General features: G+C 53.5%; 2 protein-coding genes across 6 annotated transcripts in view; both read right to left on the bottom strand.

The window, feature by feature from the left end:
• Positions 1–321: 321 nt before the first annotated feature.
• Positions 322–11,438, bottom strand: RASL10B (RAS like family 10 member B). Its single transcript, XM_043583728.1, has 4 exons — positions 11,201–11,438; positions 8,105–8,468; positions 3,388–3,512; positions 322–2,802 (listed from the first exon to the last, which is right to left on the bottom strand). Exons 2-4 carry the CDS (start codon positions 8,318–8,320, stop codon positions 2,532–2,534), a joined length of 612 nt encoding a protein of 203 aa, XP_043439663.1. The 5' UTR covers positions 8,321–8,468; positions 11,201–11,438; the 3' UTR covers positions 322–2,531.
• An 8,419-nt stretch (positions 11,439–19,857) lies between these two features.
• The window catches only part of AP2B1 (adaptor related protein complex 2 subunit beta 1), a 127,807-nt gene continuing 126,594 nt past the window's right edge, over positions 19,858–21,070 (bottom strand). For all 5 annotated transcript variants that reach the window (XM_043583723.1, XM_043583726.1, XM_043583727.1 and 2 more), the window contains one exon: positions 19,858–20,320. In XM_043583723.1, coding sequence (XP_043439658.1) covers positions 20,246–20,320 — 75 coding nt within the window. In that variant the 3' untranslated portion in view covers positions 19,858–20,245. The remainder of the gene's footprint in view (positions 20,321–21,070) is intronic.

Here is a 21,070-nt window from a genome sequence, read left to right as displayed (position 1 = left end):
TGCAGAAGCTTGGTCACGAGTGGGAACAAAGACACAGCAGCAGGAGCTGGGATTGAGTCCAGTTATGAAAGTTTTCCCGAGAGTGGGGCGGAGGGTGAGACCTTCCGCTTTCCCTCAGGATGGTTTTGATCAGTTGGAGGGCTAGGGGGCTAGGGAGAGAAGATGAGTCCCAAACTCTTCCTCTTAATTCTCCTGGTTGCTCCAGGCTCTGGGACTCAGAGACACCTCATTACCCTGGCAGTCCTTCCACAGCAGATCTCAGCAGGCAGGCCCTCTAGGGAACCCTTTCCCTCTCAGGGCAGGAACTGAGCCAACACATTGTACAGAAACGAGGGAAAACACTCCCTGATTTTTAATCTGACTTCCAATCACAGCGCAATGGGCATCACACACACACAAACTTCCAGACCCTGTGGTGGGAAACCCTGGGTGGGTGGGGACAGAGACTCAGAATGGGAGTGCAGGGAATCAAAATCAAATACCTGGGGTGCAGTGGAGGGGGTGAGGGGGGTTGGCCAGGCAATACATTCCAATGGCTCCCACAAGGGGTAGCCAGAGGCCTGGGTTCCCCACACCCACCTCAGGTGCTTCAGCTAGGGGTGACAGTGATGGGGCAGGTGAGATGCTGCCATCCCTCACCCCAGCCCCCTGGTGAACCAGGGGGCAGGGATGCAGGGGATAAAAGGGGGCAGGCCCTCTTCCTTACCCTCCCAGCCACTCCCAAGGTGTGGGGAAGGGGAGCCACCTCCTCTGTTTCAGAGGGAGGCTCAGAGAGAGCGGGTCACTTGCCCAAAGTCATGCAGCAGAGCAGGGACTAGAACCCAGGAATATGGGACTGCCCCAGGTCAGGGCAGTCACTGCAGGGCTGCGGATACACCCCATGGGTGGAGGGAGAATCAGCTGGGGAAGTAGAAGGGAGAATCAGATTCCCTCTCACACTAGATCTGGATAAATTCCCCACCCATGACCCCTCCCCCAGACTCCGTTCCATCACCACTCTGGGCTACCTGATTTTTCTGGTCTAGACACTGCAGCTTGGCTACATCGAGGCTGGGTTGTTCTATCTGCCCGTCTTCTAACAAGGGACCTTCCTATCTTCTCACCACACCAGGGCTCAGGGCTCAGCCTCAAGGAGCACTCAGCTGGGGGCAGGGGACACACGCCATTGGTCCCACCCTCCGAGTACCCCAGTAATCCCTCAGGCCGCTCCTAGTATCTTCAATGGATTTTGTTATTTCTAAATCGGTACAAAACTGACAGTGATCAGCTCCGGTGACGAGAGGTAGAAACCGGCCAGGTGGCCGGAGAAAATGGGGTGGAGTGAGTCAGGGCATAGGGCCAACTGGTGTTGGGACAAGGGGGCATCAGATCCTGAGGGCCTCCATCTAGGGGTGGGTATGTGGGCATATCTCCCCCAAGGACAGGGGTCTCCATAATTCTTATCCTGGCTCTGCCCCTCCCCAGATTTATCAGAGAAATCTGAGATTCAAGGCAGGTAGGGTCTGGGGCAGTCAGATTGGAGTGGGATGGGGAGATAAGAGTCTTCACTAGCACAACCTAACCCCTCCCCCTCACAGGGCACCACCTTGCCCACCACCAGCCCCCCAAACCCAACATCCCCCAATCTCGCAGACCACCCAACGCAAGGGGGAAGAGAGGGCTGGAATCTGGCATCATGGAAATAAATTTATCCTTTGGGGGATTCCCTCTCCACACTGTCAAGGAAAACAAAAAGTTTTAACCCAGGGGGTGATCTGGCTTTGGGGTCAGGAAGGGGATGAGGGGCACCCAGCAGGGATGGACCATCGAGTTAAGGCTGGAAGGTAGGTTGTTGTGTCTCTGGGGGCTGCTGGGCGGGGAGATCTCCCTGGAAGGGGGAGAACTCAGCCTTCTCCCCCTGACTGACCCTTGACCTCAACCCTCGGACCCTGACTATGGTCCTTGGGCCACCCGCATCTCTCTGCCCTGTGCCCGTGGTGCTGACGGTCCAAAGGCTGGCCTCACAGAGAAGCTGCCAGGATCTGCGACAAGGGGGTGAACGAAGTGAGAGCCCTGTGAACGGAGCCGGGGGCGGGAAGGTGGACCGGAGGGTGGATAAGACAGCTAAGGGCCAACAGACGCTTGGGCAGACAGACACAGGAGTAGACGACGCAGGGCAATGACAGACACACTCTCTGGAGAAGACGGGTGGGGCCCCCGGCCAAGGCAGCACCTCCCCACCCCCACCCCCATACCCCGCGCTCACCGCCAATCCCCAAAGGCTGAGGCGCCCCTTGGGGGCCGGGCCCGGCACTGCGCTAACTCCAGCTCTAAGGGCAGCGGGCCCAGGAAGACCGCTGGCCCAGGAGAGGGCTTGGACTGGGCAGTTACCGGAGGCTCTCTCGTCCTCCGCCCCTCACCGGGAGGCGCGCGGCTGCGGGGCCGTCGCAGGCCCGGACCGTCAGAGTCCTACCCCGCCCCTCCGCGCCCGAGCCCGGCAGTCCCCGGGGAGGTCCCCGCCCGTCGGGATGCGGCCGCGGGCGGGCGCGTTGTCACATGATGGCGCAGCGGTTGCGGCGCAGCGCGCCCTGGAAGCGCAGGGCGGCGTGCACGTGCTTGCAGCGGGCGCAGCCGACGCTCTTGAGCAGCTCGCTGAAGAGCAGCAGGATGTGCCAGTTGTACTTGGCCGAGCACTCCACGTAGCCGCACTTCCAGGTCTTGCGCACCAAGTGTGACACGTTCCAGCGCGGGATCACGCGCCCGCGCTGCAGGTCCCGCTTGTTGCCCACGATGATGATGGGCGTCTCCGAGGTGCCGATCACCCTGCGGGGGTGAGGGGGGAATCTCAGAACTCCACAGTCCGGTCTCACAACGACTGGACTTCGAGAAGGGCAGGCTGTGCCTGGTCAATACTGCTACTACCATACTTGTGTTCCGCCTGCAGCGCTAAGCCCTCGGGATACCTTATATTGTCCAATCAGAGCAACTGATCTGAAAGGTAGGTACTATTGTTATCCCCATTTTACAGATGAGGAACCTGAGTCTAACCTGTTAAGTGGCTTAAAGTCATGCAGAAGAGTGACCCTGACACTTTTTTTTTTCCTCTCCAGAGCCCCTGCTCTTAAGCACTGCACTAGACTAGCCACCCCCTGGTAAGAATCCCAAAGTGAGTTGTTAGAAATGGGGACATAACATAGTGTGTGTGTGTGTGTGTGTGTGTGTGTGTGAGAGAGAGAGAGAGAGAGAGAGAGACAGAGAGAGAGAGAGACAGAGAGAGAGAGACAGAGAGAGAGAGAGAAAGGGAGAATGTGCGGGAACCAGAGGATATTTCATCTAGCAACTCTGCGCGCACCCCACTGTTGCACCCTTAAACAGGAAGTAGCCAGCATTGGTATCCCAGCCCCTCACCTCGTCTCTAGGATCTGCTGGCGGATGGTCTTGACGTACTCAAAGCTGTCAAAGCAGCAGATGTCGTAGACCAGGATGTAGGCATGGACGCTCCGGAGTCCCCTGCAACAGGCATCTGCCCACTCCTGCAACACCCCCAGCCAAGGTCAGGGCCACTCGGAGACCTCCCCTTGCCCCCAGCCACCTCTAGCCAAACACTGACAGCACTCTCACCTGCCACTGCACCCCAGACCTTCCACACCCACCCATCCCAGGAAGCCTGGCCCAGGAAAATGGACAAGCTCGGTATTGGGGCTCCCCCACCTCCAAGCCAGGATAGGGAAGGTCACACTATCTGACCTCCAGAGCCAATGCCCTCACTGTCCTGTACACATCTGGAGCTGAGATCAGCCTTGTCCCATTTTTATCGCCCAACTTCTGTCCATCCATCCATCCATCCATCCATCCATTCGGACCTTTGTTCCAGTACATTTACTAAGTGCCCCTAAGAGCCCAGCCCTCTGAGCTAGTTGATGGATCCTGTGAAATCCTGCATCTTCCAAGGCTCAGCTTAAATGCTTCCTCTTCCTCCAGGAAGCCTTCCTGCAAGCAGAAGACTATGCCTTTCATCTCCTGTGTTCTTCTTCTTCCTCTTTTTTTAATGTGTATTTATTTTTGAGAGAGAGAGCATGGGCAGGGGAGGGACAGCGAGGGAGAATCCCAAGCAGGCTCCATGGCACCAGTGCAGAGCCCAATGGGGGGCTCGAACTCACAAACTGTGAGATCTTGACATGAGCCAAAGTTAAGAGTCAGACGCTTAACTGACCAAGCGCCCAGAACATCTCCTGTGTTCTGAGAATCCTTTAGTTATACCTTGGTTAGAGCTGTTTCCATCCCCAGTTCCCTGCTTCTGTTGTGAGCTCTTGAGAGGGTCCTACCCAGGTCTTCCACATTTTTACACACCTCCTTCTCCTCCCTGCTGAGTGCCTCCCAGCTGTGTTGGCTCTCAGCAGGCTCTTTAATTGCACTGCCTAGACTGGTGAGCCCTCTGCAGTCTTGAACCCTAAGTGTTCCATGCTGCAATCAATGCAACGCCCGCCTATAACACTGCCCTTGGATTGCTACCCAAATTGTCCTTTCTGTGTGCTCCACGCTGCCCTCAGGGTCGAGGAGAAAAAGACTGAGACTGGATGCACAGTGGGGGCTGATGTGGAGCAGGGCCCAAAGGCGGCTCCGGGGAGTCAGAGCATCCTGAATGCTTGTTGCAAATTCTCAAGGAGGGGCCGCAGCTCAAGAGGAGTAGGCTCCTGGAAAGGCTGAAGTGTACTAAAGGGAAGGTTCCTTAGGGGACTAATGAGCTGATTAACCTTCCAGCAGATGGCAAATGCAAGAGCAGTTGAAGGCAGCTGGTGTGTGAACAAGAAGGGGGTCCCTGAAGCTGGGGGAGGGGAGGCCTCCGAGGACAAAGAGACCCAGGGTCTTCTGCCTTGAGGGCCCTGGCAAAAGACTCGGAGGAGGTGCAGACATGTCCCCGTGGTGCCAGCTTATGAGCTTCACTGGGGCAGGGGCCAGGCTTGCAGGACTACAGCTGGTTCTCCACCTCAGAGCAGGAAGAAAAGAGGCAGGGGTAGAGAGTTAAGTCCAGCTCCAGAAAAGCACTTCCCAACTCAAAGGCTTAGAAGCTGCTGCAGTGGATTTCCCCAGGGAGATGATGTGGCATCTTTTCTTTGTGCTGAGTTTTAACTCTGGTACAGGGGGAAGATGCTGAGGACAAATCTAAAACCACAGGGAACCAGGAGCTGGCTTCTCAGGCCAGGGAAGACTGCACTCAGCTGGACATGGTGCCCCCTGGGAGCCTGGGACCCCCATGTGCACACAGTTCCTCCCTCATCTCATGCAAGGGTTGGATATCAGCGGGAAATAGGAGGGACGGGGAGATGGGCAGAGAGGCTCCCACCTTCTTCCAGCCCTTCGCTGGGGAGAGGGAACATCTGCCGGCCTTTGAGGGTGATAGCCCACCTCTCCCCCAACACGCTGCCTCTTCCAGAGGGCCTCCAGCCTGCCCTCCCGCCCACTGCCCTGGGGGGGGGGGGGGGCCGCCTAAAAGGGAGAAGAGGAAGTCTCCTGATTGTCTGGGTTGTGCCTTCACTCCTGATTGAAGGGAGGGAGCAAGAAAACTGACCTTTCCTTCCAGCTAGCTCTGTGCGGGGTTCCAGACTGTAAGAAATCATCTTGGGGCTGTGTCAGCAAAGAAAGAGCACTGAAAACTGAGTCCAGTTCTAAGGACACCTGGCTGCTGACCATGCATTTGTTGCTCTAACCTCAGCTTCCTCCTCTGATAGGAGGAGAGGGACTACAGAAGGAACGACTGAGGCTCAGAAAATGCCACTCTCTTCTGGGCTGGATCTCATCTGTCATTGGGGAAGAATGTATTTCTCTTTTCTTTTCAGACAGTGGCCACTGGGATTTTATATTGATCTCTGGGCATGCAGGGTCCTTTCTCTGTATTTCTTTGCTCAGGGTCCCTTTCTTGTGTGAAGCCTGGATAGCCTGGAGAGTCTAAAACTCAGGATCAATCAGGAAGAAAGAGGCCAACAATCCAACAGAAAGATGGACAAAGGCATTACTAGTTGTCAAAAAAGAAACGCAAAAGCCCTTACACATATGAAAAGATGCTCAACTTTGGTCACAACCAGAGATGCAAATAAAAACTATTCTGAGAATATCTCATCTCATCCATTAGACTGTCAAAACTCCAGAAGGTGGACAATACATCCTGATGGCAAGGCTTTAGGGAAACTAGCATTCACATACAGTCCCCGCAACACAAAATGTGCAACTTTCTAGAAGGGGAGGGAAATCTGGCAATACCTTCCAAATGTAGCTGCATTCATCCTTTGACCTGGCAATGCCATTTTGGGGGCTCGTTTCCACAGAAACACCTCCTTGTGTGCAGAGAGACTACGAACAAGGCTATTTGTGTGGCATTGCTTAAGACAGCAAAAGACTAGAAACAACCCACTTGTCCAACAAGAGGGGACTCCATTGTACATCTCTCCGATAGGGCACAGTGTGGCCATGCTACTGACATTCAGGTACTAACACACGGGGAAGATCTCCAGGTTAAAACGTAAAGCAAAAAGACAAGGTGTAGACCAATTTTTTTTTTCTGTAAGAAAGGAATATGAATACATTTTCTTATTTATCTATAGAAACACTGGAAGTGGGAGTAAAAAACCAATTGACAATGGCCATAGAGAGTGGGGCAAGAATCAGGGTGAAGAAGGCAGGGGCGAGATTGAGATTTCTCTGTATGTACCTCTTTACAGTTTGAACTTTTTTAAAAAAAAGTTTGGACTTTTTTTTTTTTTTTTTTTTTAAGAGAGAGAGGGCATGAGCAGGTAAGAGGACCAGAGGGAAAGAGAGAGAGAATCTTAAGCAGGCTCCAGGCTGAGCATGGAGTCCGATGCAGGGCTTGATCCCATGACCTTGGGATCATGACCTGAGCCGAAATCAAGAGGTGGATACGCAACTGACTGACCCGGTCAGGCATTCCACAAAGTTTGGACTTTTAAACTATGTGTTACCCATTCCAAAGTCGATATTAAATTAAAATTAAATCTACAACAAAATGTGAAAAAAGAAGCCGCTCAATGTGCAAAACTGGCACAAGATCTGAGTATCCACTTGGGCCGCTGTTCAAGTCCACCGTGGAGGAGAACCAGAAGGCCCTGACCCCAGACGCGCTGCCCTGATCTCACTTTTTCCAAGAGGCCCATGTGTGGATCAGGTTTTTGTCTTTGGTGTTAATCCCCCACACCTGGGGTGGGACAGACAGGTACCCTTGGGCTTGGGCCAAGGTCCTCCTGCCCGGAGTTGCTGAGACAGTGCTGAGACCTAGCCCCTGCCCCAGAGAGTGCTGTATTTGTGGTCACAACTGGCCAAGCTGTGGCCCCTGCCTCTCCTTCCAGAGAAACTTCTGAACGCTCTGGTCAGGGGCTTCCTTCGGTGAGCAGATATGTCTTAGAGCTAAGCCTCCACTAACACCCTATCCCCTCTCAAGCCAGAGGTAGAGAGACGGAAGGGGGGCCTGGTCCCTACAGGCTGGGGAAAGGGGCACTATAAGCCAGGACACTGGGGGCATCTGAATCCACCCCCTGCAGGAAGGGTGCCCAGTGAGCCAGTCCTGAGGCCAGGGGGCGGGGCATCACATAAAGAACGGCCTGTAGGCAAAGGACCGGTTGGGGCCTCCAGTCTCGGAGAACATACCTTTCCCAGGCCCTGGCTTTTTCTTCCGCTGTCCTAGATGAGAAGGGTCTGAGGCCACGGTGGGCACAACCCAGAGTATTAATAGCACCTAGTGTTCCTGCCTTTTTCTCCACTGCCCTTTACCTGCCCAATCTCACTGACCTGATGCCGACCACGGCATTTACTGTACTATGTAATAATTGCCGGTTTGCCTTCTCACCCGACGGTGAGTTAGTTCCTGGAGAGCAAACTGCACATCTGTTTTGCCCGCCATTCTGCCCTGGTGCCCACCACACGTTATACACTCATTAAAGATGCACTGAATAAAGCCGCACACACGTGATGGTTCGAGACAGGGTGGCCTGTGGTGCTGCATGGAGCCCTCAGAGCCTGAAGGATGGGGACAGGGCCAGAGCCTGGAAAAGGCGGGAGTCCAGCGCCTCCCCCACCCCTCCACTCCCCGGCTGGCCACACCAGCCGGCCCTCCTACCTGCAGTGTGTTGACAGGGAAGGTGCTGATGGGTGGGAAGTCGAGGATCTGGAGGTCGTGCACGTGGCCGTTCATGACGACAGCAGGCAGGTAGAGGCGGCGGGCGGTGGTGGGCACGCAGACCTCGCTGAACTCGTTGTACAGGAACTGGCGCACGATGGCACTTTTGCCCACGCCTCGCGCCCCCAGCACGGCCACCCGGTAGGTGGAGACCATGCCTCCCGCCCCGCTCCGCCACCGCGTCCTCGCCGCTGCCTGGGGCTCCCCCGGGCTGCATATTCCAGGGGCTGGGGGCTCAGCCACCGTCAGGACCCACCATTGCTGCCCCTGTTTTGCCCCGGGCCCTCTGCGGCCTCCACCTGGACTGTGGGGACAAGAGGTGGGCTTGGTGGGCCCGCTTTTCCCTGGAACCTGTCCTGTACTTCCCCAGCCCAGGAACTTGGCTGAAGCTGTTACTGCCTCTCAGAAAGCCTTCCCTTTCCCAGAACACCTAGCTCCATCTACCCAGAGCCTCTCCACCCTCCCTTCTCCATTTTTTTTCCTGCCACCCGCCCACCGGTGGGAATCACTCTTTCTTGTGTTATGATCAGACATGTGGCCACTTCCGACCCCCCCAGCCAGGCCAGGCTGCAGAGCAGAGTGGGACGCACCCTAGACTTGCTCCAATCCCCACTTTCCCATAGAGCCCAGAATGAGCCAAGGCCAAGCGTGTCTCATCAGAGACACTCACAGCATTTTGTGGAGAGAGTCCTTTGTTGGGCAGTACGTTTTACATCCTGTTGGGAACCCTGGCCCAGATGACTGCTGTGTGCTCTGGAGCATACTACTTGTTGAACACTTAGTGTTAGCACAGCCACATGGTTATCCATAGTCAGAACAGTAGCCCTCAGGGATGGGTAACCATCCCCCTTTCCAGAAGACTCAAGAGGGAGCGAGAAGCATGCCCAAGGGCACACAGCTGACAGCAACAGCCTCCCCTCCACAAAGTTGCAATACCTCCGACCTCCTCCGAGTTTAGTGCTTCTAGCTGGTCAATCCCTACCGGCCAAGGGCTATGTCTCATTCTCTGGCATCCTCCCAAACTCAGAGGGCCTGGCACATAGCAGGTGCCCAGGAAAGGACTGCTACAGGGTTGGACCTTGCTATGCTCAGTTTCGGTGACTTCGGAGCTTAGGGGTAAACCCCGGCTATGATGTTTCCTAGCTGTGGTCAGAGGGCAAATCACCTGCCCAGTCTGCACACATATAAAGTGGGGTTAACAGGCCCTACTTCTGGGATAATCCAAGCAAACCTCCTAACCAGCTGCCTTCTCCTTCTGTTGGGGATGGTGACCAGGGAGGCTGGTCCACACCTGAGACCTCCTGTCCAGGGACTGTTCACGGGAGGGTGACACCAGTGCCTACTATGTGGGCTCAGGGCAGACGGATTTGCTGGATTCCGACAAGGCCATGCTTTTCAGGTTATGTGCATGTCCTCTCTGTGGATATATGTTCTTTCCATATATGCGCAGTTCACAGCTGAATGTCCCTCAGTCTGAAAATCCAATCTATTGGGTATGTGTACAGACAGTAAACAGAAGGCAGGATTTGGGGTGAGACCCGCCAAGGTTTGGTTCCCAGCTCTGCCACCTAAAATGTGTCCTTGGGCAAGAAACTTCATAGGGTGTTGTGAGGTCATGAAAGTAAAACCCAGTGCCAGGAACAGCAGGTGTTCAACTAACAGTGGCCACAGTTATGTACGGGGGTCCTTCATTCACCTGAGGTTTACTAAGATCTCAGTGGGACCTCCTAGCAACCCCAGGATGGGTCACTATCCACTGTTGTGCTGTTGTTCACATACATGTTGTATGGTGTGTGTGTGTATGAGAAAGAGAGGGAGGGAGAGAGACTCTTCTCCCTGTTTTATTGAAGGTAAAACCAAAACCAAAAACCAGAGACTCAGGGAAGTGAAAACCATACAGCCAGCTGAGCTATCAACCAAACGAGGATCCTGATCTCCTTTCTGTCCCATGTGGTGTCCTTTGCCCAACAGGTGTTTATCTACTTCTATGGGCTTCCCACTGAGGTACGTACCAGTCCCTCCTCCCCCCAAATCCGTCCAGGCCCTGGGCCCCTCAGGCATCCCTGGACACTGTCAGCTTGGCAGAGAGCCTCAGCTGGGTTAATTACATAACCAGCACAAGCAGGTGAGGAGGGGGGCATACTGGGGGAGGCAGAGAGGACAAGGAATGCAAGAAGAATCCCTGACCACTCTCTGGGTGTGGCAACTTAGAGGTATCTAGGATGTGTCCTACCTGCAGATTCTCCCGAACGCCACGCTCCCTGCACAGAAATCAACCCTTTCTGGAGAATTGCTGGGAAATAAACGGGGCATAGTGCTGGAGCCAGGGAGGGGATGCAAGAGAGGCCCCTAGGCTGGGGCCACCCTCCTGGAACTCACCAGGCCCAAGTGTGGCCCTGTCCCTGACTCAGAGGTGACTAGTGTCCCCTCCCTCTTCCCAGGTGGGGGGGTCCTGGGTCTAAGTGCCTATTAACCCAACATCCCTAGTTGGGTGGGGACTGAAGAGGGCTGTCCGGAGCATCAGGGCCCAGCTCCCTGAGGGCTCCCTCCCCAAGGCCTGCGCTCCGCAGTGAGTCTGCAGACAGCGCCCCGGCAAGAGACCGGGGACACACACAGGGGCCAAAGCCTGCTTCTCGTCCCCTCCCCTAGGCCTGGACACAGGAGTCCTGCTCCAGACTGGCGGCCCTGGCTTTGCGGTCCCATGGGCAGAGTCACACGTCTGCCCGCTGTCTGTCCCCACACGTTCATGTGGGAGTGGGCGGGTGGGGGCGGCAGAGGACGCTGGGCTCCCCATGACCTGATTGGTGGGAGTCTGGGGGGGATGCCGGAGCCCTGCCTGCTCTCCGCCTCCAGCACCTTGCAGGCAACCCCCCCCCCCCCCACCAGCTCCCGCTCTCACGTGGCCGCCCCGCGCCGCTTCCCCGCCAGCCCGCAGTCCCCCTCCACCCTCCTCGCCCCGGCCCCCGGGCCCGGCCGCCCCGCTCCCACCCGCCCCCCGGCCCTGCCCCGCCCGCCTCCCCTCCTCCCGCCGCTTACCCGGGGCCGTCCTAGCTGCCCCCGGCCCTGGCCGGCCGGCCGGCGGGGCCGCGCTCCCCCCGGGCTCCGGCGCTGCCCCCCGGCTCCCCGGCCCGGGGGGAGAGGGGTGGGGGCGCCCCCGGCTGCCCAGTCGGCGCGGGCTCAGCGGCGGGCGCGGAGGGCAGGTGCGGGCGCCGAGGGGGCAGGAAACCTCCAGCCCAGCTCTCCCTCCGGAGCGCGCCGCCCGCTCGCGCCGGCTGGAGGGAGGCGGAGGGGAGCGCGAGGCCGCGGGGAGGGGGGTGGGGGGGGGGGTTCGGGCTGGCGTTCCGCTGGGTCCCTGAGCCTGACAGATTCGCTCGCGCGGCCCTGGACGAATTCTTGAACCCTGCGCCTCTAGACTTGCACCCCCCCCACCCCGACTCCCCCTGGCAGGTTTTTATTTCTCCCCTGGAGGGGTGGGAGGAAGGCGCCAGAGAGGCCCTAGAGCCTTTTGCTTCCTTCTCTCCAATTCCCGCCCCCACCCCCCACCCCGCGTCCACCCCAGCTGCTCTCTCTAGGTCCCCCTCTGACCCTTCCCACGCCACAGTCTGCTGCAGGGCGGGCGCACCTGTGTGCCCTGCACCTTGTCCCGCTGGAGGACAGAGTGCAGGGTGGTCACTCTCGCCCTTCACCACAGCAGTGCAAGAAGGGCACACCAGGCTGGCGGCAGAGCACAGCGTATCTCCTGCCAGTGAATGACCTCCACTCCCCTCAACCCACTGCTCCCCTCTCTTCTCCACACCGGGAGATGCCAGCATTTGCAGGGGTTGCATGCAGGCAGAATCACCTATATATTTTTTCTAAAACCAGCGGCCACAGTGTCATTCATCATAGCTAGCATTTGTGGAGTGCGTCCTGTGTGCCAGACAACGGGCTCTAAGTTTTACCTGCGTCCTCAAACTTAATCCTCACAATTCTGTGAGGTCGATTCTTTAAAAAAAATTTTTTTTTTCTTAACGTTTATTTATTTTTGAGAGACAGAGAACGAGCAGGGGAGGAACAGAGAGAGAGGGAGACACAGAATCTGAAGCAGGCTCCAGGCTCTGAGCTGTTGGTACAGAGCCTGACACGGGGCTCAAACCCACGAACCGTGAGATCATGACCTGAGCTGAAGTCAGTTGCTTAACTGACTGAGCCACCCAGGTGCCCCATCTGAGGTCAGTTCTACAGATGGGATAGTTGGGGACTGAGAGGGGTGGAGTGACTTGTCTTACTGAAGGGCAAAATTTGGAATAGAAGATGGGGATCTCTAGTTGGGTGGCCCTCCCCGCCTGAGGGGGAGAAGCTGGCTCAGCAGCACTAATTATGTGCTGTGTGAAAAGCCAGGGTTCTGGAGGGAGGGTGCAGGGAGGGGACCAAATAGTTAGGGGAGTCAGTGGAGGTGTCAGAGGAGGCAAGTTTCAAGGAAGGAGCCTTGAAAGAAATGGATTTGGGGCGTCAGGGTGAGAGGAGGTTGTGGGAGAGGAGGGCTACAGATGAGAGAAGATGGGATCAAGTACAGAGCTTTGAGAAGGGAGCCCAGGGGGCTGGCAGCTTGGCGAGAGGAGGCAGAGAGGGGGCTTGAGGTGAGGTCTCAAAGGCGGTGGTGATTGCTGGGTAAGGAATTTGGACCTAGCCCTGTGCTGGATGGTAAGGTAATGAAGGGTCTTGAATCAGGGCAGTGACCACCTGGCCAGAGTCACATTGTATTTGCCTGCAGGGCAGAAGAGGAAGGGGAAGCCCAGAGAGCTCACCCGTGTTTTTATCCCTGGGACCCAGCATGCCCCCTTCCGACTTTCTAGACTTCCTATTACTCCTGCGTTCCAGATTCCTCATGGAGCCAGTTTCCTCCTCCCTCTGGGCTCTGCATTTTGGGCATGTTCCCAATTGCTCCTCCTCTCTCTTCTATCCAGACAGAAAGTGTAGCGGTTATGAGCCTGGGCCTCAGAATCGGACAGATCTGGATTTAAATCCTGGCCCTCCACTGACTATGTGACCATGATGGTAACTGAAGGCAAGTAACTTGAACTATCCTAATCCTATTGCGTTATTTGTAATAAGTTTATTTATTTTTGAGGGAGAGAGGGAGAATCCCAAGCAGGCTCCTCACTGTCAGCACAGAGCCTGATGCAAGGCTCGAACTCATGAACCGTGAGATCATGACCTGAGTTGAAACCAAGGGACGCTTAACCAACTAAGCCACCCAGGCGCCCCAGCTATTGCTTTATTTGTAAAGCAGCGGAGATGCGATCAGTTGTCCTTTCAGCATAAAGGACTTACAAGAGTGTAGCGTTCTTAACAGCAGTGCCTGACCTGTAGGAAGTTTCAACATGTAGCCTTTATTTTTTCTTGCCTTTTCATTCTTGTTAATGTTTATTTCTTTTTGAGAGAGAGAGACAGAGGATCCGAAGCGGCTCCGCACTGACAGCAGAGAGCCCAATGTGGAGCTCAAACTCATGAACCGAACTGTGAGATCATGACCTGAGCCAAAGTCAGACACTTAACTGACTGAGCCATCCAAGTGCCCTCTTTTCTTGCCTTTTTAAAAGACATACAGCCATTTGTATGGGAGGTTGAACATCACCTTGGAAAAGCATTTCCTTTTATTCTAGGTGGGCTTCTAGGGGTTTGGGGTGGTGTATGAGAAGGGCCAGGGCAGCAGCTAGAAACAAATACAGGGTTGAGAAGGATACGGCTTCCTTCGGGAAGAATTCCCAGGGAGAAATCAGATTTTACTGACCCATGGGGTCCTAACAGTGTCACCTAGAGTGACACTTTTCCTAACTTAATTGTCCGGGGCATTGTCCATTCCCCGCGTTGTATCTCAAAATCGTTAATGCTTACTATGACCAAAGATCTCAGGCTTTGTGTCTACTGGCCAACACCTCCATTCTGGTTCTATCTTAGCCCAAGGTAGACTAGAAAGAGAAATTGTGCAGTGCTCATACTCATAACCTGGCACCAGGCTTCTCAGAAGCTTCTCCTACTAGGGGAACACAAAGCCAAAGGTCCATCATGGAGCCTCACACTTGCCTTCGGTGGTAGGTCATTTAAAACATTTTAATATAAAAAACAAGAAGCCATAGTATTAATATAAAATGCAAAATATGCCTGCGTTTAAGATTCTCCTAAGTCATTTTTTTTAAGTTTATTTATTTGAGAGAGAGAGCATGAGTGGGGAGGGGCAGAGAGAGAGGGAGAGAGAGAGAATCCTGAGCAGGCTCCATGCTGTCAGCGGGGAGACTTATGCGGGGCTCGAACCCATGAATTGAACCATGAGGTCGTGACTTGAGTCATAACCAAGAGTTGGACACTTAACTGACTGAACCACCCGGGTGCCCCTACGTCATTTCAGTTTATTGAGAGTCACTTTGGGCTAAAAACTTCTTACACTGTAGAGGCCTGCTCACTCTCTATCATTACAGTTACCTTGGTGAAAAAATTTGAGAGGCTCTGTCCTTGGGTCTGACCTTGGGCCTCCTGTGGGGTCACCTGAGACGCAAGCACAGACTCTGGGGGAGCAGATGCGTGGGTCCACTTGCAGCATCTGAGGCCCAGGCACCCGAGGGGGACAAAAAAACAGAGACTTGGAGCTGCCTAGTCCACAGGCCCCCAAACCCTCCATCAAAGCTGAAACCCCCACTGAGCTTTCAGAGGCTGTTTGGCCAGACCCTGGAGCCTAAGACCTTAAGTGGAAAGTGAATGAAACAAGGGAGGGGAAGCCCAAGGCTGGATTTGAACATTCTCCTCTAATACCCATATAGTGGGAGAAGGCCCTGAGCCGTTCTCTGGGTCCCAGAGTGCAGGGGCAGTCCTGTTTCCTGAGCCGTTCTCTCGGTCCCAGAGTGCTGGGGCAGTCCCGTTTCAAAGCAATTCTTCTGGAGATTAAGTCCATCTGCGTCCTATCAACCCCCAAATCAGCCTTCCCCTTGTTGGCAGCATCAAGAATGGCAGGGCAAAAGCTAAATGAGAAAACTGAGATGGTAAGTTTGCAGCCAACTCGGAAACTTTTCAAGAAACATCCTTGTTGCTAATAACATGTCTGGGGGCTGGTTGGGATTCTAGGATTAGTGCTCAGGAGATAGAAATGGGTAACAACGGGGGAGGTGTGATCTTTCCCAAGTGCCACACCAGGTATTAAAATAAACAGGCTCTTGCCTCCTGGAGCTGGGGGTGGCGGGGAAAAGAAATCTGGGTCCAAGCAAAATCAGAAAAAGCATCAATGCATGAGGTGGGAGTAGGAAGACTCAATTCTGGGAGTCCTCAACTGTTTCTTAGCTTCAGAAACAATGTACCTGATATCTCAGAATTTCCTAGTCGCCATTCTGGAGGCTGAGAAGGATGGTACGATCGAAGGTCAAAGTCTGGGGCCGGCAAGCCCTGCTTATTGTTCCATATCCTGGTAGCTTGGGGTTTTAGCAAGGCCGGCCATTGGCCTGGTGGCTGAGTGTAGAGGGGCTGGAGGGCCTATTACAGAACTTTCAGTGGAACTGTTCCACTCTCTGTCGCACCTCACCTGAAAAATGGGGATAATGCCAGGTTCATGGGGTAGGCAGGTGTCATCTGCATGAAAGTACTTTACAATTTTTTTTTCCCAGTATGATTCCGGGTAACTGGCATTTTATTTGGCAACTTCACTTTTCTCTTATTTTTAAAAACTGAAGTATAGGGGCGCCTGGGTGGCTCAGTCGGTTAAGCGGCCGACTTCGGCTCAGGTCATGATCTTGCGGTCCGTGAGTTCGAGCCCCGCGTCGGGCTCTGTGCTGACAGCTCAGAGCCTGGAGCCTGTTTCAAATTCTGTCTCCCTCTCTCTGACCCTCCCCTGTTCATGCTGTCTCAAAAATAAATAAACATTAAAAATAAATAAATAAAACTGAAGTATAGCTGACACGCAACATATTTGTTTCAGGTGTACAACACAGTGATTTTGCAATTACATACATTATGAGATGACACCACAGTATGTGTAGCTACCATGCAAATTTTTTACGTTATCGACTACAACGCCCTATGCGGTTCGTCCTCATGGCTTTTTATAAACCTGAAGTTTGCACCTCTTAATCCCCTTCACCTGTTTCCCTGATTACCGACTCCCCCCCCTCCCCCCACTGCCGTCCCAGTGCTTTACCGTTTGTCACCTGTATCCCTTTAAAAGTAGACAAACAGGTGTGTCTTTCTGGAGCTGCACATTAGAAACACTGGAGTCCTTTAAAAATGCAGATTTCCCCAGGGTCGCACGCCAGCCTGGCTGAGCAGAATCATGACGTGGTGTCAATGTGCACACCAGACTTGAGAGCCTCTGGGGACACCTGGCTTGCTCAGTCGGTGCAGCATGCAACTCTTGGTCTCAGGGTTGTGGGTTCGAGCCCCATGTTGGGTAGAGAGATTACTTAAAAATAGAGTTTTGGCGGGGGCGGGGGCGAAGAGTTGAAACCCTCTGCCCTAAAGATTTTCTTTGCCCAACCTGGTATCATTCTTAGTTGGTAAATCCAGATAGATCTCAGCATAGCCCATCCCTCATTTCTTTGGCCCTGAACATCAACAAAGACCATCCTGACCCCACTGCTTCCCAAGTGTTATTCCTGTTACAGCTTGGGCTAACTGCAAGCCAGCAACAAGGTGACAACCCAAAAGTTGCTGGCTGCCAAAGGCAGTTCACTCATGGAGTTGGGACATCCAAGTCCCAACGCCTAAGTGCTAAGCAGCTTCTCTACATTCGCTCTAGTGGTGAGAGGCTCAGGGCACCTTGGCGCTGGATCCCTCAGCCTCTTTACTGAGCTTCAGGTTAGAAGACTTCAGAGGCTGTTGCTCATCACGATCTAGGGCCTCTATCTTGACAACACCTGGGTCTTGTGCTCCCTGCGACGCAAATGCCCGTGACTGGACTTGAACTCCTGGGGAAGCTTGCTTTGAAGCATGAATTCTTTTCACTTGGGAACACGCCGGCCCTGAGTTCAGGGTCCCAGCGGCGCTTATACATCGAGATGAGTCGTCCTGGGTGATAGGAAGCTGGTGAGTAGCTCTGCTGTGCCGCTTCTGCCCCTGTGCCTTGGCTGGCTGGCTGGCTGTCCCTGGGACCATCTGCCTGGGGCCCTAGCAGAGAACCTGCCAGGGGATACAGACTAGCTCCTGTGAGCACTTCCTGCCCATGGTGCTGGTGGTGACAGGGGGCTTGGTTAACAGGAGCCTCCGTGAGATACAGGCTTCTTCCTTACGTAGTCTTAATTTCATCTGGCTAAATCCCTGGGACGGTTAGGCAGCCAAAAGAAAAGTTCTAACAGTATGCTTATTAGTGCTCCATCCCTCTCCTGGCCAGCAGTGTTGCATCCTAGAGTGTCGGTTCTGGGAACAAAGTCCACACCACAAACTTCATTTTGTGTAAATGAGTTTATTGACGAAGACACAAGGTCAAGCTTCCCCCCACCCCCACCCTCCCCAAGAACAGATCCCAATAACCAAAGAATGATAAGCATTCTTAGGGCAACATTTCCCCTCCCACTCCCAACTGCTCTCCACAACACAGACACACGAAACAGGCTCGGGCGAGGACAGACACTCAGGGAATCTCTGACCAGCAAGAGTTCTGGGTGTGTGTGTGCTTCCCTGCCCTCTGTAGGATACCAGCTGATGTTACAAAGACATACGGAGGCAGAGGAGAGGAGAATGGAGGGCAAGCTCCACTCCGTTTCCCCGATTCAGCCGAGCTTGACATGGGCCAAAAGGGAAGCTGCAGTGGAGGCGACAGTCTGTCTCTTCAGGAGAGAGGTCCTCTTCCACGGAGCAGGATCCCTCCCTGAACGCTCGGGGCTGCGACAGGAGGCAGCCTCCCCAAGGAGCGAAGGATTCCGGGATTGGCTCAGTCAGGTGAGCTGAGAACAGCAGCTGTTACCCACCACTGCTGGGGAAGGTGAGAGAAGCCTCGTTTCAGAGGCAGAGGGACATACTCTGGTATAAAACTGTGTGCTGTCTATTTAGCTGACACGTACATTTCCCTGTGCAACCACGGTTTGCTCTGAGATAAGAACTTGGTATTTGTAGTGTGAACCTTCTTCACTGCCTGTGTCCATCCGACTCCATGATCTCCCAACAAGGAAACTAATCGACCTGCTTTTCCACCTGACACACAGCCAACCTACCCACCTCCCACATACGTCCCCTGTGCTACTTCCTATCCTCCACGTGCCTTGGGTGGTGAGTGCAGGACAAGGGCCCCCGACCCCAGTAATTCTTCTCTTGGAGAGTCTCAAGGTTTAGGAAATTGCTTTGGGGGACCCACCCCCCCAAAGCTTTGTACCTTGTATGAATCAGGGTCACTTCAGACATGACAGGGCTGTAGGGTAGTTTCTGCTGTTTTCTAGGATTTCTCCCCTTGGACTCACTCTGAGGTCTGAGTTCAACATGAGGCCTTTGGGCCCCAAAGTGCCTCTGACTTGAACAGGGCATCGGAGAAGAGCGGTCTTGTTCCCGCACCCTGAGCACTGGGCACCAGGCAGTGTGACAAGTGCCCACAGATGTAATAGTGTGAACACAGCTAAAGAGTTGGTGCTTTGGGCACAAAGCACTCTTGGACAAAACACGCCCAACGTGTTACGGGATTTCGTATCTCCCAGTCTTGGGAGAGATGACAAGAACTGACTGACCCTCTGAGGTGGTGTCAACTGCCTGTGGGGCCTAATTAACATAAGTAAAGGGCAGATCAGACTGTTAAAGGATAGAGTCCACGACCTCTCTAAGCTCACTTCATCTCTGCACCCACCCTGCTGGCCTCAAGAACTGTGGCTCTAGGAGCACGCGTGGGAACACTCAGCTACCCTCTCATTCTGGCATCTGGATTTACCTTCCGGTAACTGAAGAGACACTCTGCTGCCACCTGATGCCAGTGAATGGAGGGCCAAAATCAGCATGGAGTAGGAGAAGAGCCACGAAGAAGCAGGACAGGAAAGGTAAGAGAAAGGCGTTGAGGAAAGAAAAATGAGCGAGCGGCTCTTGCAGTCTCCAACAACACTGATGGGGATTTAGGAGACCCAGTCCTCCCGCTCTGCGACTCAACAGCTAAAAGGCCTCAGGCAGTCTACATCTTTGTCTTTTTCCATTTTAGGAAAAACAGGGTTGGATAAGTTATTATTTAAAGTCTGTTTCAACTCTAAAACTAGGATTTTAGATCTGAATTGGAGCTGAGAATTAAATTAAATCCAGGGCAGGGAGAGGGGGAAGCACAGTTTGGTTCCTGATCCCCATCTCTCTCAAATTCCTTGATCAGTGTTAACGGGTTAGATCGAGGGAAAGGAATGTAGGACGCTCTAACGTCTCTCAGCTTTAGTGCCAACAGGCCCTATTTCCCGCACCCTGAAACACCATTCAAGGAAGACCACCATTCCCAACTGCAGAGCAATCAGATGAGATGATAATAAGGAGTGTGGGGGGGCGGGGGGGGGGAATCATAAAGGGAGGGACTTTGGAGAGAGAAGAAAGTGAAAACCCAAATGAGCAGGGGCAAGGTTGCCACAGATAAGAGAACCCCTAACAGGGGGTGCAAATAACTGCATTTCTTCCTCCAGGACTGTGTGGTTAATGGCAGTCAGGTGTTTTAACACTTTCTACCAGGTACACTATGCCCTCCATTTCTCATATGTACAAAAATATAAAACAATAAAGTGCAGTTTATGTTTCAGTGACACTTTTCCTTGCTTTAATATTTTTTGTCTTTTTCTGCTTTTGAAATGAGCTCTCAATTACAAAATATCAAACTACACTCAAAAATGCCAGCCACTGGCACACTATGGAGAAGCTCACAAGTAAGGACAGATAGCGGCGGCGAGTGGCAAGAGGAGGGAAGTGATCGAAGCAGTGGTTACAAATGTTCACAGGAAGCTACAACTATCCAACAGGTTGTGCCCTAATGTTAGCACAGGTTAGACTAGTCACTACCTTGGTGGGTGGCCTCAGTGTGTTTGGGTTCAGATTCTACACGGCAATACAATTTCTTCCAGTTAAGAGTTCTTGGCTTGCACCAATCACAGGATGGCCGGAGGGCGCCGGACCAGTCTATTAGTTTTTCAAAATGCTGTCGTAGACCTGATAGATGTACTGAGAGACTTCAGGAGCTCTACACTTCAGCGACAGCTGTTAGGAAGAAAAGGAGAAGAGGATTAGCATGGAGGTTGGCATTGGCTTGAAAGGTAGCCAGTACTCAGTTCAAGGAAATCTCTCTCTCTCTTTTTTTTTAATTTTTTTCTTTTTAACATTTATTTATTTTTGAGACAGAGAGAGACAGAGCATGAACGGGGGAGGGTCAGAGAGAGGGAGACACAGAATCTGAAACAGGCTCCAGGCTCTGAGCTTTCAGCACAGAGCCCGACGTGGGGCTCGAACCCACGGACCGTGAGATCATGACCTGAGCCAAAGTCGGCCGGCTTAACTGACTGAGCCACCCAGGCGCCCCAGGAAATCTCTTTCTGATGCAAAGAGAGAAGAGCCTCTTTCACTGAGAGGCCAAACCAAGAGAGGTTCTGTTAAGTTCTGTGGGTTTTAAAATTTCAATTTAATCATTGTCAACTTGTGCTGTGTTTCCACCTACATTCTCTGTGGGTCTGTGAGGTTAGGAATCATCCATACTAAAAACATCAAAACCTCTGACTGTGGGGGGAACAGCTACTCCAACGCTCTGCTAAGGGTCACAGGGATTATTACCAAATGAAAAGGGAAGGGTGAAAGTCTAACTTGTTGGGGTCATTTTGGCTGCCTGCCCCAGTTTCTCACTCAGACAAGGATGGTTATCTCAGTTCCAATTCAAGATGTACGATCAAGCAAAATAAAAGCATAAGAGAGGGACATCCAAGGTACTAGTCCTTTTTGTATTACACCGAGAACAGC

Source organism: Prionailurus bengalensis, chromosome E1 (genome assembly GCF_016509475.1).
Source record: "Prionailurus bengalensis isolate Pbe53 chromosome E1, Fcat_Pben_1.1_paternal_pri, whole genome shotgun sequence".
NCBI lineage: Eukaryota > Metazoa > Chordata > Mammalia > Carnivora > Felidae > Prionailurus > Prionailurus bengalensis.
The sequence above is the reverse complement of the archived record's forward strand: the minus strand, read 5'-3'. Positions and strand labels throughout refer to the sequence as shown.